General features: G+C 52.4%; 1 protein-coding gene across 1 annotated transcript in view; it reads left to right on the top strand.

The window, feature by feature from the left end:
* The first annotated feature begins 477 nt into the window (after window positions 1-477).
* Window positions 478-23,416, top strand: part of LOC128685248 (A disintegrin and metalloproteinase with thrombospondin motifs 6-like) — a 267,981-nt gene continuing 245,042 nt past the window's right edge. Inside the window, exon 1 of the mRNA XM_070082935.1 lies at window positions 478-988. Within this exon, the coding sequence (XP_069939036.1) occupies window positions 895-988 (94 nt within the window). The 5' untranslated portion in view covers window positions 478-894. The remainder of the gene's footprint in view (window positions 989-23,416) is intronic.

The following is a 23,416-nucleotide window of genomic DNA, read 5'->3' on the forward strand; positions in this document are numbered from 1 at the left end:
GAGAAACCAGACCTTACGAAATAATGTTTTTATCTTAGTTACCTATTAATGTTGTCCTTCTGCTGATGTAACTCGACTCAACAATAATGATAAAATTGTGTTGATATCAACTATTAAGGGAGAAAATTTAATTTACCGGAAGTATCAACTATTCTTTAAAACTCAGTGAAGTTCTCTAACAAGTGTCTGTGATTTAAAAATATCGAAGTGCAGTATAATTATATATCATAAACTAGACGACGATATTTAAAAAAAAAAATTACATCGTAAGTTTAAACATCCATTTGTAAACAAAGAATAATAAACACAGAGTGATTTTTAAGTAACACAAGAAGCAAGACAAGACTGCGTCTCTCTTTGTGTAACTGTGGTTCTTTTTTTTTTTACAAATTTTACATCGTGTTGGTTGTAGGTGAGAGGCTGTCAAGGTTACCTGATGCGCGGTGAGATGTATGGGTGGGGATGACGGGGGATAATCTGAAGGAACCCAAGATAATGTTCCGTGATCTTAATTGTCTGACACATTGCCTAAACACTGCTGAGCTAGAGAAGTTACTAGACACTAGTTATGTCTACCTAACAAGTTACAACTAGATACTAGTAATGTCTACCTAGCATCTACAACTAGACACCAGTAATATTTACCTAGCAAGCTTCATCTAAGAATAAACAGATTCTGGATAATCTAGAAACACTATACGCAGTTTCAAGATTCCACGAAGTTACATCAGTGTTAGAATAACTTCATTAGTTAAAAGTGAACAAAGATAAGAAGGAAAAAAAATTGTCAGGTGTGTGGAGGCGCGCGTGCGTGTACTCAGAGTTGTGCTTTACCAAGGTTGAGGCTCAGCTCCTGGCCCCGTGCTTGCGTGTGCGTGCACTGTAGTGGTGAAGATGAAGGGGTGGGTGCTGGCGGTGGTGATGCTGATCATCACCAACACTGCCGCCCTCCCCAATCATCACAAACACTTCCCCAACCACAAACAAGGTGCGTATTGGAACGAATGATGTTTTGATACTGTGAATCAACTCTCTCTCTCTCTCTCTCTCTCTCTCTCTCTCTCTCTCTCTCTCTCTCTCTCTCTCTCTCTCTCTCTCTCTCTCTCTCTCTCTCTCTCTCTTACAGGGTTCTACAAGGTTAAGTTTAGAGTTTCAAACTTTATTTACAAGCTAAAAGCTGTTGCCAACATCTCTCTCTCTCTCTCTCTCTCTCTCTCTCTCTCTCTCTCTCTCTCTCTCTCTCTCTCTCTCTCTCTCATAGATGTAAATAGGTTGTGAAAACATTCAATTATATTAAGTTTTATAACCTGCATGAGCTGTATCACTGTAGACAACAAGAGCATTTCACCCCTCCATGGAAGATGTGTTCATTTAATATCACATAACTGCAAGTCCCTCCCAAGAAGCTTATTGCTAGTAATACTTTCCTTAAATAACTTGTTAAAGCAACTGCTCAAGAAGAAATTTCTCGTAAAAGGACACAAGTGCAACTAATGTGACATTTATTGTGGCAACGTTTCGCTCTCCAGGAGCTTGATAAAGCTCCTGGAGAGCGAAACGTTGCCACAGTAAATGTCACATTAGTTGCACTTGTGTCCTTTTACATTACATATTGTCGGTAATTCTACCAACTTTATTACAAGAAATTTCTCGCCTAGCTGGTAGTAATAAGTTATCACAAGTTATATACACGGATGGATCTAAACAGGAGTCTTCTGGCAGGGCTGCATGTGCTCTTGTTGCCACCTCCCTAGTTAAGAACCATAATAAATTTGTTGGGTTAGGCATAAGAATTAACAACTGGGCGTCTACACTGCAAACTGAATTGTTTGCCATCCTAATGGCGCTAAAATTATGACACTGAGCTTGATTTTATGATTATTACTGATTGTATGTCATCACTGAAGGTTCTTGACGCACATAATGACCCTAACAACGTGCTCACTGGAGAAGCCAGGTATATATACTCAAAGATTAGAGAAAATGGAATTAATGTATACTTCTTTAGATCCTGTCACACACTGGTTTACTCCTCCATGATAAAGTTGATAAGTTAGGCAGGAAAAGTACCCAGAAGGACAATGTAGAATATAACTTTGGTATATCTGTGTCTAGCATTAGGAATAATATAAAGAGAGAAGTAAATAATGAAAATGATTGTTATAGGAATGCAGTTAGAAGCCTGAGTAGATCTATAACCCACTATGATAACATGAACGTAGATAAGTATGTTTATGGAGCAACTTGCAATGTGAACACTGACTGATGTTGTAGTGGCCAGGCTTAGGCTTGGTTACAAGTACTGACTGATGTTATAGTGGCCAGACTTAGGCTTGGTTACAAGTACTGACTGATGTTATAGTGGCCAGACTTAGGCTTGGTTACAAGTACTGACTGATGTTATAGTGGCCAGACTTAGGCTTGGTTACAAGTACTGACTGATGTTGTAGTGGCCAGACTTAGGCTTGGTTACAAGTACTGACTGATGTTATAGTGGCCAGACTTAGGCTTGGTTACAAGTACTGACTGATGTTATAGTGGCCAGACTTAGGCTTGGTTACAAGTACTGACTGATGTTGTAGTGGTCAGGCTTAGGCTTGGTTACAAGTACTGACTGATGTTGTAGTGGTCAGGCTTAGGCTTGGTTACAAGTACTGACTGATGTTGTAGTGGTCAGGCTTAGGCTTGGTTACAAGTACTGACTGATGTTGTAGTGGCCAGACTTAGGCTTGGTTACAAGTACTGACTGATGTTGTAGTGGCCAGGCTTAGGCTTGGTTACAAGTACTGACTGATGTTATAGTGGCCAGACTTAGGCTTGGTTACAAGTACTGACTGATGTTATAGTGGCCAGACTTAGGCTTGGTTACAAGTACTGACTGATGTTATAGTGGCCAGACTTAGGCTTGGTTACAAGTACTTCTGGCAGTTTGACACAAACACAGATAATGATCATACTAACTGCAGTGTAGCCAGCCCTGTGATCACTGTCTTGAACACTGTACCTTTAATGTCCACTTAAGTAACATAGAGAGTATAATGACCTATGTGATATGTCAAGATATCTTATTAACGAAAATAAGATATCAGATTATTAAGCAAATTTCCTAAATTTGTTTGTAACAGATAAGTGAACTTTAGATACAGTCCAGATGTACTCATGTTAACCCTTTTGGGGCCTAGTTCCTAGGTCATTTGTGTATCCATATGCTCTTGCGCTGCCATCCACGGGATGCATGTGAGGTGTACAATAAACTATCCATTTCGGCGGCTAGTTTAGCTTGTCTGTCTGTCTGTCTCTCTTAGTTCATGACTTCTATGTTAAAACAATAAGCAACACAATAATGAACTTAACAGGACCAAAAGTTTTAATCCTAAATTATTATATACGCACATACCTTCTTTTTTTATTTATTTACGAGTCTGTACCACCAGCATGTAGCCCACTCCTGATGACACTCGTTCAGAAGACAAAAATGTCTGGAGGTTTGAGACGAGTTGGAAAACGTGACACAAGAGAAGCCACGAGACTGATCTAACTACGGGAACCAGAGGAGACATGATAACAGCATGCAAAATACTCAGATGACTTAGGGTGGACAGTGATAGATTGGTCCAGAATCTTTGAACAACGTACACTAAAGACCGAGAGAAGGGTCTCTGACCACTGTCTTTCAGTGCGTGAGAGATGAATCTATGACCACTGTCTCTCAGTGCCTGAAAGATGGATCTCTGACCACTGTCTCTCAGTGCCTGAAAGATGGATCTCTGACCACTGTCTCTCAGTGCCTGAAAGATGGATCTCTGACCACTGTCTCTCAGTGCCAGAGAGATGGATCTATGACCACTGTCTCTCAGTGCCTGAGAGTTGAGTCTGTGACCACTGTCTCTCAGTGCCAGAGAGATGGACCTCTAACCATTGTCTCTCAGTAACAGAGACATGGATCTCTGACCACTATCTCTCAGTGCCTGAGAGATGTATCTCTGACCACTGTCTCTCAGTGCCTGAAAGATGTATCTCTGACCACTGTCTCTCAGTGCCAGAGAGATGTATCTCTGACCACTGTCTCTCAGTGCCAGAGAGATGGATCTCTGACCACTGTCTCTCAGTGCCTGAGAGATGTATCTCTGACCACTGTCTCTCAGTGCCTGAGAGATGGATCTCTGACCACTGTCTCTCAGTGCCAGAGAGATGTATCTCTGACCACTGTCTCTCAGTGCCTGAGAGATGTATCTCTGACCACTGTCTCTCAGTGCCAGAGAGATGTATCTCTGACCACTGTCTCTCAGTGCCAGAGAGATGGATCTCTGACCACTGTCTCTCAGTGCCTGAGAGATGTATCTCTGACCACTGTCTCTCAGTGCCAGAGAGATGGATCTCTGACCACTGTCTCTCAGTGCCAGAGAGATGTATCTCTGACCACTGTCTCTCAGTGCCAGAGAGATGGATCTCTGACCACTGTCTCTCAGTGCCAGAGAGATGTATCTCTGACCACTGTCTCTCAGTGCCAGAGAGATGGATCTCTGACCACTGTCTCTCAGTGCCAGAGAGATGTATCTCTGACCACTGTCTCTCAGTGCCTGAGAGATGGATCTCTGACCACTGTCTCTCAGTGCCTGAGAGATGGATCTCTGACCACTATCTCTCAGTGCCAGAGAGATGGATCTCTGACCACTGTCTCTCAGTGCCTGAGGTTCCACTCAACATTAATCGTGTTACATAAGATATTAATTCCCACAAGAGAAGTGTGCCGTGAGTATGACTGTGTACCAGGCTGAGTAGGCGACGACCTCCTGTCTCTCACACCAGGCTGAGTAGGCGACGACCTCCTGTCTCTCACACCAGGCTGAGTAGGCGACGACCTCCTGTCTCTCACACCAGGCTGAGTAGGCGACGACCTCCTGTCTCTCACACCAGGCTGAGTAGGCGACGACCCTCTGTCTCTCACACCAGGCTGAGTAGGCGACGACCCTCTGTCTCTCACACCAGGCTGAGTAGGCGACGACCCTCTGTCTCTCACACCAGGCTGAGTAGGCGACGACCCTCTGTCTCTCACACCAGGCTGAGTAGGCGACGACCCTCTGTCTCTCACACCAGGCTGAGTAGGCGACGACCCTCTGTCTCTCACACCAGGCTGAGTAGGCGACGACCTCCTGTCTCTCACACCAGGCTGAGTAGGCGACGACCCTCTGTCTCTCACACCAGGCTGAGTAGGCGACGACCCTCTGTCTCTCACACCAGGCTGAGTAGGCGACGACCCTCTGTCTCTCACACCAGGCTGAGTAGGCGACGACCCTCTGTCTCTCACACCAGGCTGAGTAGGCGACGACCCTCTGTCTCTCACACCAGGCTGAGTAGGCGACGACCCTCTGTCTCTCACACCAGGCTGAGTAGGCGACGACCTCCTGTCTCTCACACCAGGCTGAGTAGGCGACGACCCTCTGTCTCTCACACCAGGCTGAGTAGGCGACGACCTCCTGTCTCTCACACCAGGCTGAGTAGGCGACGACCCTCTGTCTCTCACACCAGGCTGAGTAGGCGACGATCCTCTGTCTCTCACACCAGGCTGAGTAGGCGACGACCCTCTGTCTCTCACACCAGGCTGAGTAGGCGACGACCCTCTGTCTCTCACACCAGGCTGAGTAGGCGACGACCCTCTGTCTCTCACACCAGGCTGAGTAGGCGACGACCTCCTGTCTCTCACACCAGGCTGAGTAGGCGACGACCCTCTGTCTCTCACACCAGGCTGAGTAGGCGACGACCCTCTGTCTCTCACTCCAGGCTGAGTAGGCGACGACCCTCTGTCTCTCACACCAGGCTGAGTAGGCGACGACCTCCTGTCTCTCACACCAGGCTGAGTAGGCGACGACCTTGTCTCACACCAGGCTGAGTAGGCGACGACCTTCTGTCTTTCACACCAGGCTGAGTAGACGAGGACCTTCTGTCTCACACCAGGCTGAGTAGGCGACGACCTTCTGTCTCTGACACCAGGCTGAGTAGGCGACGACCTTCTGTCTCTCACACCAGGCTGAGTAGGCGACGACCTTCTGTCTCTCACACCAGGTTGAGTAGGCGACGACCCTCTGTCTCTCACACTAGGTTGAGTAGGCGACGACCATCTGCCTCTCAGACCAGGTAGATAAGCTGAGAACTTCGTGTTAGGTGCTAGGTACTGTGGTGGCCAGCAGTCACCATGACCTCATCAACACCTGCTAGATGCTGGATGCTAGGTACTGTGGTGGCCAGCAGTCACAATGACCTCATCAACACCTGCTAGATGCTGGATGCTAGATACTGTGGTGGCCAGCAGTCACCATGACCTCATCAACACCTGCTAGATGCTGGATGCTAGGTACTGTGGTGGCCAGCAGTCACCATGACCTCATCAACACCTGCTAGATGCTGGATGTTTGGTACTGTGGAGGCCAGCAGTCACCATGACCTCATGAACACCTGCTAGATACTGGGTACTGTGGTGGCCAGCAGTCACCATGACCTCATCAACACCTGCTAGATGCTGGATGCTAGGTACTGTGGTGGCCAGCAGTCACCATGACCTCATCAACACCTGCTAGATGCTGGATGCTAGGTACTGTGGTGGCCAGCAGTCACCATGGCCTCATCAACACCTGCTAGATGCTCGATGCTAGGTACTGTGGTGGCCAGCAGTCACCATGACCTCATCAACACCTGCTAGATACTGGGTACTGTGGTGGCCAGCAGTCACCATGACCTCATCAACACCTGCTAGATACTGGATGCTTGATACTGTGGTGGCCAGCAGTCACCATGACCTCATCAACACCTGCTAGATGCTGGATGTTAGGTACTGTGGAGGCCAGCAGTCACCATGACCTCATCAACACCTGCTAGATGCCGGATGCTAGGTACTTTGGAGGCCAGCAATTACCATGGCCTCATTAACACCTGCTAGATGCCGGATGCTAGGTACTGTGGAGGCCAGCAGTCACCATGACCTCATCAACACCTGCTAAATGCTGGATGCTGGGTACTGTGAAGGCCAGCAGTCACTATGATCTCATCAACACCTGCTAGATGCTGGATGCTAGGTACTGTGGTGGCCAGCAGTCACCATGACCTCATCAACACGTAGATGCTGGATGCTAGGTACTGTGGAGGCCAGAAGTCACCATGACCTCATCAACACCTGCTAGATGCTGGATGCTAGATACTGTGGTGGCCAGCAGTCACCATGACCTCATCAACACCTGCTAGATGCTGGATGCTAGGTACTGTGGAGGCCAGCAGTCACCATGACCTCATTAACACCTGCTAGATGCTGGATGCTAGGTACTGTGGAGGCCAGCCGTCACCATGACCTCATTAACACCTGCTAGATGCTGGATGCTAGGTACTGTGGAGGCCAGCAGTCACCATGACCTCATCAATACCTGCTAGATGCTGGATGCTGGGTACTGTGAAGGCCAGCAGTCACTATGACCTCATCAACACCTGCTAGATGCTGGATGCTAGGTACTGTGGTGGCCAGCAGTCACCATGACCTCATCAACACCTAGATGCTGGATGCTAGGTACTGTGGAGGCCAGCAGTCACCATGACCTCATCAACACCTGCTAGATGCCGGATGCTAGGTACTGTGGAGGCCAGGAGTCACCATGACCTCATCAACACCTGCTAGATGCCGGATGCTAGGTACTGTGGAGGCCAGGAGTCACCATGACCTCATCAACACCTGCTAGATGCTGGATGCTAGGTACTGTGGTGGCCAGCAGTCACCATGGCCTCATCAACACCTGCTAGAGGCTGGATGCTAGGTACTGTGGTGGCTAGCAGTCACCATGACCTCATCAACACCTGCTAGATGCTATGTACTGTGGTGGCCAGCAGCCTCCATGACCTCATCAACACCTGCTAGATGCTGGATGCTAGGTACTGTGGTGGCCAGCAGTCACCATGACCTCATCAACACCTGCTAGATGCTGGATGCTAGGTACTGTGGTGGCCAGCAGTCACCATGACCTCATCAACACCTGCTAGATGCTGGATGCTAGGTACTGTGGTGGCCAGCAGTCACCATGACCTCATCAACACCTGCTAGATGCTGGATGCTAGGTACTGTGGTGGCCAGCAGTCACCATGGCCTCATTAACACCTGCTAGATGCTGGATGCTAGGTACTGTGGTGGCCAGCAGTCACCATGGCCTCATTAACACCTGCTAGATGCTGGATGCTAGGTACTGTGGAGGCCAGCAGTCACCATGACCTCATCAACACCTGCTAGATGCTGGATGCTAGGTACTGTGGTGGCCAGCAGTCACCATGACCTCATCAACACCTGCTAGATGCTGGATGCTAGGTACTGTGGTGGCCAGCAGTCACCATGGCCTCATCAACACCTGCTAGATGCTGGATGCTAGGTACTGTGGAGGCCAGCAGTCACCATGGCCTCATCAACACCTGCTAGATGCTGGATGCTAGGTACTGTGGTGGCCAGCAGTCACCATGACCTCATCAACACCTGCTAGATGCTGGATGCTAGGTACTGTGGAGGCCAGCAGTCACCATGGCCTCATCAACACCTGCTAGATGCTGGATGCTAGGTACTGTGGTGGCCAGCAGTCACCATGGCCTCATCAACACCTGCTAGATGCTGGATGCTAGGTACTGTGGAGGCCAGCAGTCACCATGGCCTCATCAACACCTGCTAGATGCTGGATGCTAGGTACTGTGGTGGCCAGCAGTCACCATGACCTCATCAACACCTGCTAGATGCTGGATGCTAGGTACTGTGGAGGCCAGCAGTCACCATGGCCTCATCAACACCTGCTAGATGCTGGATGCTAGGTACTGTGGAGGCCAGCAGTCACCATGACCTCATCAACACCTGCTAGATGCCGGATGCTAGGTACTGTGGTGGCCAGCAGTCACCATGGCCTCATCAACACCTGCTAGATGCTGGATGCTAGGTACTGTGGTGGCCAGCAGTCACCATGGCCTCATCAACACCTGCTACATGCTGGATGCTAGGTACTGTGGTGGCCAGCAGTCACCATGGCCTCATCAACACCTGCTAGATGCTGGATGCTAGGTACTGTGGTGGCCAGCAGTCACCATGGCCTCATCAACACCTGCTAGATGCTGGATGCTAGGTACTGTGGTGGCCAGCAGTCACCATGGCCTCATCAACACCTGCTAGATGCTGGATGCTAGGTACTGTGGTGGCCAGCAGTCACCATGGCCTCATCAACACCTGCTAGATGCTGGATGCTAGGTACTGTGGTGGCCAGCAGTCACCATGACCTCATCAACACCTGCTAGATGCTGGATGCTAGGTACTGTGGAGGCCAGCAGTCACCATGGCCTCATCAACACCTGCTAGATGCTGGATGCTAGGTACTGTGGTGGCCAGCAGTCACCATGACCTCATCAACACCTGCTAGATGCTAGGTACTGTGGTGGCCAGCAGTCACCATGACCTCATCAACACCTGCTAGATGCTAGGTACTGTGGTGGCCAGCAGTCACCATGGCCTCATCAACACCTGCTAGATGCTGGATGCTAGGTACTGTGGTGGCCAGCAGTCACCATGACCTCATCAACACCTGCTAGATGCTAGGTACTGTGGTGGCCAGCAGTCACCATGACCTCATCAACACCTGCTAGATGCTAGGTACTGTGGTGGCCAGCAGTCACCATGGCCTCATCAACACCTGCTAGATGCTGGATGCTAGGTACTGTGGTGGCCAGCAGTCACCATGACCTCATCAACACCTGCTAGATGCTAGGTACTGTGGTGGCCAGCAGTCACCATGGCCTCATCAACACCTGCTAGATGCTAGGTACTGTGGTGGCCAGCAGTCACCATGACCTCATCAACACCTGCTAGATGCTAGGTACTGTGGTGGCCAGCAGTCACCATGGCCTCATCAACACCTGCTAGATGCTAGGTACTGTGGTGGCCAGCAGTCACCATGGCCTCATCAACACCTGCTAGATGCTGGATGCTAGGTACTGTGGTGGCCAGCAGTCACCATGGCCTCATCAACACCTGCTAGATGCTGGATGCTAGGTACTGTGGTGGCCAGCAGTCACCATGACCTCATCAACACCTGCTAGATGCTGGATGCTAGGTACTGTGGAGGCCAGCAGTCACCATGGCCTCATCAACACCTGCTAGATGCTGGATGCTAGGTACTGTGGTGGCCAGCAGTCACCATGACCTCATCAACACCAGCTAGATGCTAGGTACTGTGGTGGCCAGCAGTCACCATGACCTCATCAACACCTGCTAGATGCTAGGTACTGTGGTGGCCAGCAGTCACCATGGCCTCATCAACACCTGCTAGATGCTGGATGCTAGGTACTGTGGTGGCCAGCAGTCACCATGACCTCATCAACACCTGCTAGATGCTAGGTACTGTGGTGGCCAGCAATCACCATGACCTCATCAACACCTGCTAGATGCTAGGTACTGTGGTGGCCAGCAGTCACCATGGCCTCATCAACACCTGCTAGATGCTGGATGCTAGGTACTGTGGTGGCCAGCAGTCACCATGACCTCATCAACACCTGCTAGATGCTAGGTACTGTGGTGGCCAGCAGTCACCATGGCCTCATCAACACCTGCTAGATGCTAGGTACTGTGGTGGCCAGCAGTCACCATGACCTCATCAACACCTGCTAGATGCTAGGTACTGTGGTGGCCAGCAGTCACCATGGCCTCATCAACACCTGCTAGATGCTAGGTACTGTGGTGGCCAGCAGTCACCATGACCTCATCAACACCTGCTAGATGCTAGGTACTGTGGTGGCCAGCAGTCACCATGGCCTCATCAACACCTGCTAGATGCTAGGTACTGTGGTGGCCAGCAGTCACCATGGCCTCATCAACACCTGCTAGATGCTAGGTACTGTGGTGGCCAGCAGTCACCATGGCCTCATCAACACCTGCTAGATGCTAGGTACTGTGGTGGCCAGCAGTCACCATGGCCTCATCAACACCTGCTAGATGCTAGGTACTGTGGTGGCCAGCAGTCACCATGGCCTCATCAACACCTGCTAGATGCTAGGTACTGTGGTGGCCAGCAGTCACCATGGCCTCATCAACACCTGCTAGATGCTAGGTACTGTGGTGGCCAGCAGTCACCATGACCTCATCAACACCTGCTAGATGCTAGGTACTGTGGTGGCCAGCAGTCACCATGGCCTCATCAACACCTGCTAGATGCTAGGTACTGTGGTGGCCAGCAGTCACCATGGCCTCATCAACACCTGCTAGATGCTAGGTACTGTGGTGGCCAGCAGTCACCATGGCCTCATCAACACCTGCTAGATGCTAGGTACTGTGGTGGCCAGCAGTCACCATGGCCTCATCAACACCTGCTAGATGCTAGGTACTGTGGTGGCCAGCAGTCACCATGGCCTCATCAACACCTGCTAGATGCTAGGTACTGTGGTGGCCAGCAGTCACCATGGCCTCATCAACACCTGCTAGATGCTAGGTACTGTGGTGGCCAGCAGTCACCATGGCCTCATCAACACCTGCTAGATGCTAGGTACTGTGGTGGCCAGCAGTCACCATGGCCTCATCAACACCTGCTAGATGCTAGGTACTGTGGTGGCCAGCAGTCACCATGGCCTCATCAACACCTGCTAGATGCTAGGTACTGTGGTGGCCAGCAGTCACCATGGCCTCATCAACACCTGCTAGATGCTAGGTACTGTGGTGGCCAGCAGTCACCATGGCCTCATCAACACCTGCTAGATGCTAGGTACTGTGGTGGCCAGCAGTCACCATGGCCTCATCAACACCTGCTAGATGCTAGGTACTGTGGTGGCCAGCAGTCACCATGGCCTCATCAACACCTGCTAGATGCTAGGTACTGTGGTGGCCAGCAGTCACCATGGCCTCATCAACACCTGCTAGATGCTAGGTACTGTGGTGGCCAGCAGTCACCATGGCCTCATCAACACCTGCTAGATGCTAGGTACTGTGGTGGCCAGCAGTCACCATGGCCTCATCAACACCTGCTAGATGCTAGGTACTGTGGTGGCCAGCAGTCACCATGGCCTCATCAACACCTGCTAGATGCTAGGTACTGTGGTGGCCAGCAGTCACCATGGCCTCATCAACACCTGCTAGATGCTAGGTACTGTGGTGGCCAGCAGTCACCATGGCCTCATCAACACCTGCTAGATGCTAGGTACTGTGGTGGCCAGCAGTCACCATGGCCTCATCAACACCTGCTAGATGCTAGGTACTGTGGTGGCCAGCAGTCACCATGGCCTCATCAACACCTGCTAGATGCTAGGTACTGTGGTGGCCAGCAGTCACCATGGCCTCATCAACACCTGCTAGATGCTAGGTACTGTGGTGGCCAGCAGTCACCATGGCCTCATCAACACCTGCTAGATGCTAGGTACTGTGGTGGCCAGCAGTCACCATGGCCTCATCAACACCTGCTAGATGCTAGGTACTGTGGTGGCCAGCAGTCACCATGGCCTCATCAACACCTGCTAGATGCTAGGTACTGTGGTGGCCAGCAGTCACCATGGCCTCATCAACACCTGCTAGATGCTAGGTACTGTGGTGGCCAGCAGTCACCATGGCCTCATCAACACCTGCTAGATGCTAGGTACTGTGGTGGCCAGCAGTCACCATGGCCTCATCAACACCTGCTAGATGCTAGGTACTGTGGTGGCCAGCAGTCACCATGGCCTCATCAACACCTGCTAGATGCTAGGTACTGTGGTGGCCAGCAGTCACCATGGCCTCATCAACACCTGCTAGATGCTAGGTACTGTGGTGGCCAGCAGTCACCATGGCCTCATCAACACCTGCTAGATGCTAGGTACTGTGGTGGCCAGCAGTCACCATGGCCTCATCAACACCTGCTAGATGCTAGGTACTGTGGTGGCCAGCAGTCACCATGGCCTCATCAACACCTGCTAGATGCTAGGTACTGTGGTGGCCAGCAGTCACCATGACCTCATCAACACCTGCTAGATGCTAGGTACTGTGGTGGCCAGCAGTCACCATGACCTCATCAACACCTGCTAGATGCTAGGTACTGTGGTGGCCAGCAGTCACCATGACCTCATCAACACCTGCTAGATGCTAGGTACTGTGGTGGCCAGCAGTCACCATGACCTCATCAACACCTGCTAGATGCTAGGTACTGTGGTGGCCAGCAGTCACCATGGCCTCATCAACACCTGCTAGATGCTAGGTACTGTGGTGGCCAGCAGTCACCATGGCCTCATCAACACCTGCTAGATGCTAGGTACTGTGGTGGCCAGCAGTCACCATGGCCTCATCAACACCTGCTAGATGCTAGGTACTGTGGTGGCCAGCAGTCACCATGGCCTCATCAACACCTGCTAGATGCTAGGTACTGTGGTGGCCAGCAGTCACCATGACCTCATCAACACCTGCTAGATGCTAGGTACTGTGGTGGCCAGCAGTCACCATGACCTCATCAACACCTGCTAGATGCTAGGTACTGTGGTGGCCAGCAGTCACCATGACCTCATCAACACCTGCTAGATGCTAGGTACTGTGGTGGCCAGCAGTCACCATGACCTCATCAACACCTGCTAGATGCTAGGTACTGTGGTGGCCAGCAGTCACCATGGCCTCATCAACACCTGCTAGATGCTAGGTACTGTGGTGGCCAGCAGTCACCATGACCTCATCAACACCTGCTAGATGCTAGGTACTGTGGTGGCCAGCAGTCACCATGACCTCATCAACACCTGCTAGATGCTAGGTACTGTGGTGGCCAGCAGTCACCATGGCCTCATCAACACCTGCTAGATGCTAGGTACTGTGGTGGCCAGCAGTCACCATGGCCTCATCAACACCTGCTAGATGCTAGGTACTGTGGTGGCCAGCAGTCACCATGACCTCATCAACACCTGCTAGATGCTAGGTACTGTGGTGGCCAGCAGTCACCATGACCTCATCAACACCTGCTAGATGCTAGGTACTGTGGTGGCCAGCAGTCACCATGACCTCATCAACACCTGCTAGATGCTAGGTACTGTGGTGGCCAGCAGTCACCATGGCCTCATCAACACCTGCTAGATGCTAGGTACTGTGGTGGCCAGCAGTCACCATGACCTCATCAACACCTGCTAGATGCTAGGTACTGTGGTGGCCAGCAGTCACCATGACCTCATCAACACCTGCTAGATGCTAGGTACTGTGGTGGCCAGCAGTCACCATGACCTCATCAACACCTGCTAGATGCTAGGTACTGTGGTGGCCAGCAGTCACCATGGCCTCATCAACACCTGCTAGATGCTAGGTACTGTGGTGGCCAGCAGTCACCATGACCTCATCAACACCTGCTAGATGCTAGGTACTGTGGTGGCCAGCAGTCACCATGACCTCATCAACACCTGCTAGATGCTAGGTACTGTGGTGGCCAGCAGTCACCATGACCTCATCAACACCTGCTAGATGCTAGGTACTGTGGTGGCCAGCAGTCACCATGACCTCATCAACACCTGCTAGATGCTAGGTACTGTGGTGGCCAGCAGTCACCATGACCTCATCAACACCTGCTAGATGCTAGGTACTGTGGTGGCCAGCAGTCACCATGGCCTCATCAACACCTGCTAGATGCTAACAAAGCAACAGGTAAGTAAATTTTTTCAGGTATACACAAATACACTTACATAGATTATCATACATAGCAGCATATGTGTAGAGAACCTAGGATAACCCATGAAAGTCAGAGAGAGAGAGAGAGAGAGAGAGAGAGAGAGAGAGAGAGAGAGAGAGAGAGAGAGAGAGAGAGAGAGAGAGAGAGAGAGAGAGAGAGCAAGCATGTAGTGAAGGATCAAAAGAGAGGAATGTGGGATGTGTGGCTGGTGTAGGCGGAGGCGTGCACCTCCGCGTGCACACACCTCCCGTCACATCTCTGGTCACTGTTGTGCACTCTCACTGTCACCACTACAATCACCACCACTACACTATCATTACCACTGTACCATCACCATACCTTCATCACCACCGCTACACCACCGTCAACACCACAGCTACATCACCGCTACACCAACGCTACACCACCGATATAACAACACCGCTACACCACCGCTACACCACCGCTACACCACCACTACAACACCACCGCTACACCACCGCCAACACAACCGCTACACCACCGCTGCACCACCGCTACAACACCACCGCTACACCACCACCGCTACACCACCGCTACACCACCTCTACACCACCGCTACAACACCACCGCTACGCCACCGCTGCACCACCGCTACACCACCACTACAACAACACTGCTACAACACCGCCGCTACACCACCGTCAACACCACCGCTACACAACTGCTGCACCACCGCTACGCCACCGCTACAACACCACAGCTATACCTCCGCTGCACCACCGCTACACCACCGTTACACCACCGTCAACACCACTGCTACACCACCGCTGCACCACTGCTACACCACCGCTACAACACCACCGCTACACCACGGCTACAACACCACCTCTACAACACCACCGCTACACCACCACCGCTACAACACCACCGCTACAACACCACCGCTGCAACACCACCGCTACAACTCCACCGCTACAACACCACCGCTACAACACCGCTACAACAACACCGCTACAACACCGCTATAACACCACCGCTACAACACCACCGCTACAACAACACCGCTATAACACCACCGCTACAACAACACCGCTATAACACCGCTACAACACAGGTACAACACCACCGCTACAACACCGCTACAACACCGCTACAACACCACCGCTACAACACCGCTACAACACCACCGCTACAACACCACCGCTACAACACCGCTACAACACCGCTACAACACCGCTACAACACCACCGCTACAACACCACCGCTACAACATCGCTACAACGCCGCTACAACACCACCGCTACAACACCGCTACAACACCACCGCTACAACACCGCTACAACACCACCGCTACAACACCACCGCTACAACACCGCTACAACACCACCGCTACAACACCGCTACAACACCACCGCTACAACACCACCGCTACAACACCACCGCTACAACAACACCGCTACAACACCGCTACAACACCACTACAACACCACCCCTACAACAACACCGCTACAACACCGCTACAACGCTGCTACAACACCACCGCTACAACACCGCTACAACACCACCGCTACAACACCGCTACAACACCACCGCTACAACACCACAGCTACAACACCGCTACAACACCGCTACAACACCACCGCTACAACACCGCTACAACACCGCTACAACACCACCGCTACAACACCGCTACAACACCACCGCTACAACACCACCTCTGCTACAACACAGCTACAACACAGCTACAACACAGCTACAACACAGCTACAACATCACACACACAGCTACAACACAGCTACAACACAGCTACAACACAGCTACAACACAGCTACAACACCACCGCTACAACAACACCGCTACAACACCGCTACAACACCGCTACAACACCACCGCTACAACACCGCTACAACACCACCTCTACAACACAGCTACAACACCGCTACAACAACACCGCTACAACACCACCGCTACAACCATCGCTACAACACCGCTACAACACCGCTACAACACCACCGCTACAACACCGCTACAACACCGCTACAACACCACCGCTACAACACCGCTACAACACCACCACTACAACACCACCGCTACAACACCACCGCTACAACGCTACAACACCGCTACAACACCACCGCAACAACACCACCGCTACAACACAGCTACAACACCACCGCTACAACACCACCGCAACAACACCACCGCTACAACACCACCGCTACAACACCACCGCTACAACACCGCTACAACACCACCGCTACAACACCACCGCTACAACACCGCTACAACACCACCGCTACAACACCACCGCTACAACACCACCGCTACAACACCACCGCTACAACACCGCTACAACACCGCTACAACACCACCGCTACAACACCACCGCTACAACACCACCGCTACAACACCACCGCTACAACACCACCGCTACAACACCGCTACACCACCGCTACAACACCGCTACAACACCACCGCTACAACACCACCGCTACAACACCGCTACAACACCACCGCTACAACACCACCGCTACAACACCACCGCTACAACACCGCTACAACACCACCGCTACAACACCACCGCTACAACACCGCTACAACACCACCGCTACAACACCACCGCTACAACACCACCGCTACAACACCACCGCTACAACACCGCTACAACACCGCTACAACACCACCGCTACAATACCGCTACAACACCACCGCTACAACACCGCTACAACAACACCGCTACAACACCACCGCTACAACACCGCTACAACAGCACCGCTACAACACCACCGCTACAACAACGCTACAACGCCACCGCTACAACACCACCGCTACAACACCGCTACAACACCACCAGAACTCAAAAAGAAAACATTCTTAACCAAAAATGGTGTGGCTGGTGAGGTTTAAAAGGCCTCGAGATGGATAACAACTATATCACCTGGATAACAACTATATCACCTGGATAACAACTATATCACCTGGATAACAACTATATCACCTGGATAACAACTATATCACCTGGATAACAACTGCTGCTGCTGTTGCTGTTGTTACTGTAGTTGCTACTACTACTGCTACTGTTACTTCCACCGCCACTGCACCGCTACCATGACCTCCGCGACATTCCCCTCAGTTGCCACAGTGACAGCTCATCCATGTACACCTCAGTTAGGATAAGACAGTGCCAGCAGGAGGACAAGACAGTGCCAGCAGGAGGACAAGACAATGCCAGCAGGAGGACAAGACATTGCCAGCAGGAGGACAAGACAATGCCAGCAGGAGGACAAGACATTGCCAGCAGGAGGACAAGACAATGCCAGCAGGAGGACAAGACATTGCCAGCAGGAGGACAAGACAGTGCCAGCAGGAGGACAAGACATTGCCAGCAGGCGGACAAGACATTGCCAGCAGGAGGACAAGACAATGCCAGCAGGAGGACAAGACATTGCCAGCAGGAGGACAAGACATTGCCAGCAGGAGGACAAGACATTGCCAGCAGGAGGACAAGACAGTGCCAGCAGGAGGACAAGACATTGCCAGCAGGCGGACAAGACATTGCCAGCAGGAGGACAAGACAATGCCAGCAGGAGGACAAGACATTGCCAGCAGGAGGACAAGACAGTGCCAGCAGGAGGACAAGACATTGCCAGCAGGCGGACAAGACATTGCCAGCAGGAGGACAAGACAATGCCAGCAGGAGGACAAGACATTGCCAGCAGGAGGACAAGACATTGCCAGCAGGAGGACAAGACAATGCCAGCAGGAGGACAAGACATTGCCAGCAGGAGGACAAGACAATGCCAGCAGGAGGACAAGACAATGCCAGCAGGAGGACAAGACAGTGCCAGCAGGACAAGACAGTGCCAGCAGGAGGACAAGACAGTGCCAGCAGGAGGACAAGACAATGCCAGCAGGAGGACAAGACAGTGCCAGCAGGAGGACAAGACAGTGCCAGCAGGAGGACAAGACAATGCCAGCAGGAGGACAAGACAGTGCCAGCAGGAGGACAAGACAATGCCAGCAGGAGGACAAGACAGTGCCAGCAGGAGGACAAGACAGTGCCAGCAGGAGGACAAGACAATGCCAGCAGGAGGACAAGACAGTGCCAGCAGGAGGACAAGACAATGCCAGCAGGAGGACAAGACAATGCCAGCAGGAGGACAAGACAATGCCAGCAGGAGGACAAGACATTTCCAGCAGGAGGACAAGACAGTGCCAGCAGGAGGACAAGACAATGCCAGCAGGAGGACAAGACAATGCCAGCAGGAGGACAAGACAGTGCCAGCAGGAGGACAAGACAATGCCAGCAGGAGGACAAGACAATGCCAGCAGGAGGACAAGACAGTGCCAGCAGGAGGACAAGACATTGCCAGCAGGAGGACAAGACATTGCCAGCAGGAGGACAAGACATTGCCAGCAGGAGGACAAGACAATGCCAGCAGGAGGACAAGACATTGCCAGCAGGAGGACAAGACATTGCCAGCAGGAGGACAAGACAATGCCAGCAGGAGGACAAGACAGTGCCAGCAGGAGGACAAGACAATGCCAGCAGGAGGACAAGACAATGCCAGCAGGAGGACAAGACAATGCCAGCAGGAGGACAAGACATTGCCAGCAGGAGGACAAGACATTGCCAGCAGGAGGACAAGACAATGCCAGCAGGAGGACAAGACAATGCCAGCAGGAGGACAAGACAATGCCAGCAGGAGGACAAGACAATGCCAGCAGGAGGACAAGACATTGCCAGCAGGAGGACAAGACATTGCCAGCAGGAGGACAAGACATTGCCAGCAGGAGGACAAGACAATGCCAGCAGGAGGACAAGACAATGCCAGCAGGAGGACAAGACAATGCCAGCAGGAGGACAAGACAATGCCAGCAGGAGGACAAGACAATGCCAGCAGGAGGACAAGACAATGCCAGCAGGAGGACAAGACATTGCCAGCAGGAGGACAAGACATTGCCAGCAGGAGGACAAGACAATGCCAGCAGGAGGACAAGACAATGCCAGCAGGAGGACAAGACATTTCCAGCAGGAGGACAAGACATTGCCAGCAGGAGGACAAGACATTGCCAGCAGGAGGACAAGACAATGCCAGCAGGAGGACAAGACAGTGCCAGCAGGAGGACAAGACAGTGCCAGCAGGACAAGACAGTGCCAGCAGGAGGACAAGACAGTGCCAGCAGGAGGACAAGACAATGCCAGCAGGAGGACAAGACAGTGCCAGCAGGAGGACAAGACAATGCCAGCAGGAGGACAAGACAATGCCAGCAGGAGGACAAGACAATGCCAGCAGGAGGACAAGACATTTCCAGCAGGAGGACAAGACAATGCCAGCAGGAGGACAAGACAGTGCCAGCAGGAGGACAAGACAGTGCCAGCAGGAGGACAAGACAATGCCAGCAGGAGGACAAGACAGTGCCAGCAGGAGGACAAGACAATGCCAGCAGGAGGACAAGACAATGCCAGCAGGAGGACAAGACAGTGCCAGCAGGAGGACAAGACAGTGCCAGCAGGAGGACAAGACAGTGCCAGCAGGACAAGACAGTGCCAGCAGGAGGACAAGACAGTGCCAGCAGGAGGACAAGACAGTGCCAGCAGGAGGACAAGACAGTGCCAGCAGGAGGACAAGACAGTGCCAGCAGGAGGACAAGACAGTGCCAGCAGGACAAGACAGTGCCAGCAGGAGGACAAGACAATGCCAGCAGGAGGACAAGACAGTGCCAGCAGGACAAGACAATGCCAGCAGGAGGACAAGACAGTGCCAGCAGGAGGACAAGACAGTGCCAGCAGGAGGACAAGACAGTGCCAGCAGGACAAGACAGTGCCAGCAGGAGGACAAGACAGTGCCAGCAGGAGGACAAGACAATGCCAGCAGGAGGACAAGACAGTGCCAGCAGGAGGACAAGACAGTGCCAGCAGGAGGACAAGACAATGCCAGCAGGAGGACAAGACAGTGCCAGCAGGAGGACAAGACAATGCCAGCAGGAGGACAAGACAGTGCCAGCAGGAGGACAAGACAGTGCCAGCAGGAGGACAAGACAATGCCAGCAGGAGGACAAGACAGTGCCAGCAGGAGGACAAGACAATGCCAGCAGGAGGACAAGACAGTGCCAGCAGGAGGACAAGACAATGCCAGCAGGAGGACAAGACAGTGCCAGCAGGAGGACAAGACAGTGCCAGCAGGAGGACAAGACAATGCCAGCAGGAGGACAAGACATTGCCAGCAGGAGGACAAGACAATGCCAGCAGGAGGACAAGACATTGCCAGCAGGAGGACAAGACATTGCCAGCAGGAGGACAAGACAATGCCAGCAGGAGGACAAGACAGTGCCAGCAGGAGGACAAGACATTGCCAGCAGGAGGACAAGACATTGCCAGCAGGAGGACAAGACAATGCCAGCAGGAGGACAAGACATTGCCAGCAGGAGGACAAGACATTGCCAGCAGGAGGACAAGACAATGCCAGCAGGAGGACAAGACAATGCCAGCAGGAGGACAAGACAGTGCCAGCAGGACAAGACAGTGCCAGCAGGAGGACAAGACAGTGCCAGCAGGAGGACAAGACAATGCCAGCAGGAGGACAAGACAGTGCCAGCAGGAGGACAAGACAGTGCCAGCAGGAGGACAAGACAATGCCAGCAGGAGGACAAGACAGTGCCAGCAGGACAAGACAGTGCCAGCAGGAGGACAAGACAGTGCCAGCAGGAGGACAAGACAATGCCAGCAGGAGGACAAGACAGTGCCAGCAGGAGGACAAGACAGTGCCAGCAGGAGAACAAGACAGTGCCAGCAGGAGGACAAGACAGTGCCAGCAGGAGGACAAGACAGTGCCAGCAGGAGGACAAGACAGTACCAGCAGGAGGACAAGACAGTGCCAGCAGGAGGACAAGACAGTGCCAGCAGGAGGACAAGACAGTGCCAGCAGGTGGACAAGACAGTGCCAGCAGGAGGACAAGACAGTGCCAGCAGGAGGACAAGACAGTGCCAGCAGGAGGACAAGACAGTGCCAGCAGGAGGACAAGACAGTGCCAGCAGGAGGACAAGACAGTGCCAGCAGGAGGACAAGACAGTGCCAGCAGGAGGACAAGACAGTGCCAGCAGGTGGACAAGACAGTGCCAGCAGGAGGACAAGACAATGCCAGCAGGAGGACAAGACAGTGCCAGCAGGAGGACAAGACAGTGCCAGCAGGAGGACAAGACAGTGCCAGCAGGAGGACAAGACAGTGCCAGCAGGAGGACAAGAAAATACCAGCAGGAGGACAAGACAGTGCCAGCAGGAGGACAAGACAATGCCAGCAGGAGGACAAGACAATGCCAGCAGGAGGACAAGACAGTGCCAGCAGGAGGACAAGACAGTGCCAGCAGGAGAACAAGACAGTGCCAGCAGGAGGACAAGACAGTGCCAGCAGGTGGACAAGACAGTGCCAGCAGGAGGACAAGACAGTGCCAGCAGGAGGACAAGACAGTGCCAGCAGGAGGACAAGACAGTGCCAGCAGGAGGACAAGACAGTGCCAGCAGGTGGACAAGACAGTGCCAGCAGGAGGACAAGACAATGCCAGCAGGAGGACAAGACAGTGCCAGCAGGAGGACAAGACAATGCCAGCAGGAGGACAAGACAGTGCCAGCAGGAGGACAAGACAGTGCCAGAAGGAGGACAAGACAATGCCAGCAGTAGGACAAGACAGTGCCAGCAGGAGGACAAGACAGTGCCAGCAGGAGGACAAGACAATGCCAGCAGGAGGACAAGACAGTGCCAGCAGAAGGACAAGACAATGCCAGCAGGAGGACAAGACAGTGCCAGCAGGAGGACAAGACAGTGCCAGCAGGAGGACAAGACAGTGCCAGCGGGAGGACAAGACAGTGCCAGCAGGACAAGACAGTGCCAGCAGGAGGACAAGACAGTGTCAGCAGGAGGACAAGACAGTGCCAGCAGGAGGTCAAGACAGTGCCAGCAGGAGGACAAGACAGTGCCAGCAGGAGGACAAGACAGTGCCAGCGGGAGGACAAGACAGTGCCAGCAGGTGGACAAGACAGTGCCAGCAGGAGGACAAGACAATGCCAGCAGGAGGACAAGACAGTGCCAGCAGGAGGTCAAGACAGTGCCAGCAGGAGGACAAGACAGTGCCAGCAGGAGGACAAGACAGTGCCAGCAGGAGGACTGAAGTAATTATCGTAAATCATAAGGAAGATCTGATAACTTCTATGTCCAGAGTATTATAAGATTTCTCTCTCTCTCTCTCTCTCTCTCTCTCTCTCTCTCTCTCTCTCTCTCTCTCTCTCTCTCTCTCTCTCTCTCTCTCTCTCTCTCTCTCTCTCTCTTCGATAGAATGTGGGAAATAATGAGCCACTAAATTCTACTCTTTACCTGATTATCTCTGGCACTCTGACGCCAATATACGATAATGGATTCTTTTCTTAGTCATGCACCCTGTGGGGAGTATGGCACCCTGTGAGGAGAGTGGCACCCTGTGGGGAGAGTGGCACCTTGTGGGGAGAGTGGCACCTTGTATGGAGAGTGGCACCCTGTGGGGAGAGTGGCACCTTGTGGGAAGAGTGGCACCTTTTATGGAGAGTGGCACCCTGTGGGGAGAGTGGCTCCCTGTGGGGAGAGTGGCTCCCTGTGTCAGCATAGCTGCTGGTCCCCTGTATATGTATATGTTATATAAGTATCATAGCACTATCCATATGTTTTACATAGTTGACCCCTTGCTAGGCTCAGTGACTAGCTTGTGTGACGTGATGCCGCATGTGAGCGCTGCGCTCCCGGCCTCCAGCTTACTCCACCCTTAGGTCTACGAC

The sequence above is a fragment of the Cherax quadricarinatus genome, chromosome 8 (assembly GCF_038502225.1).
Source record: "Cherax quadricarinatus isolate ZL_2023a chromosome 8, ASM3850222v1, whole genome shotgun sequence".
In the NCBI taxonomy this organism is placed as follows: Eukaryota; Metazoa; Arthropoda; class Malacostraca; order Decapoda; family Parastacidae; genus Cherax; species Cherax quadricarinatus.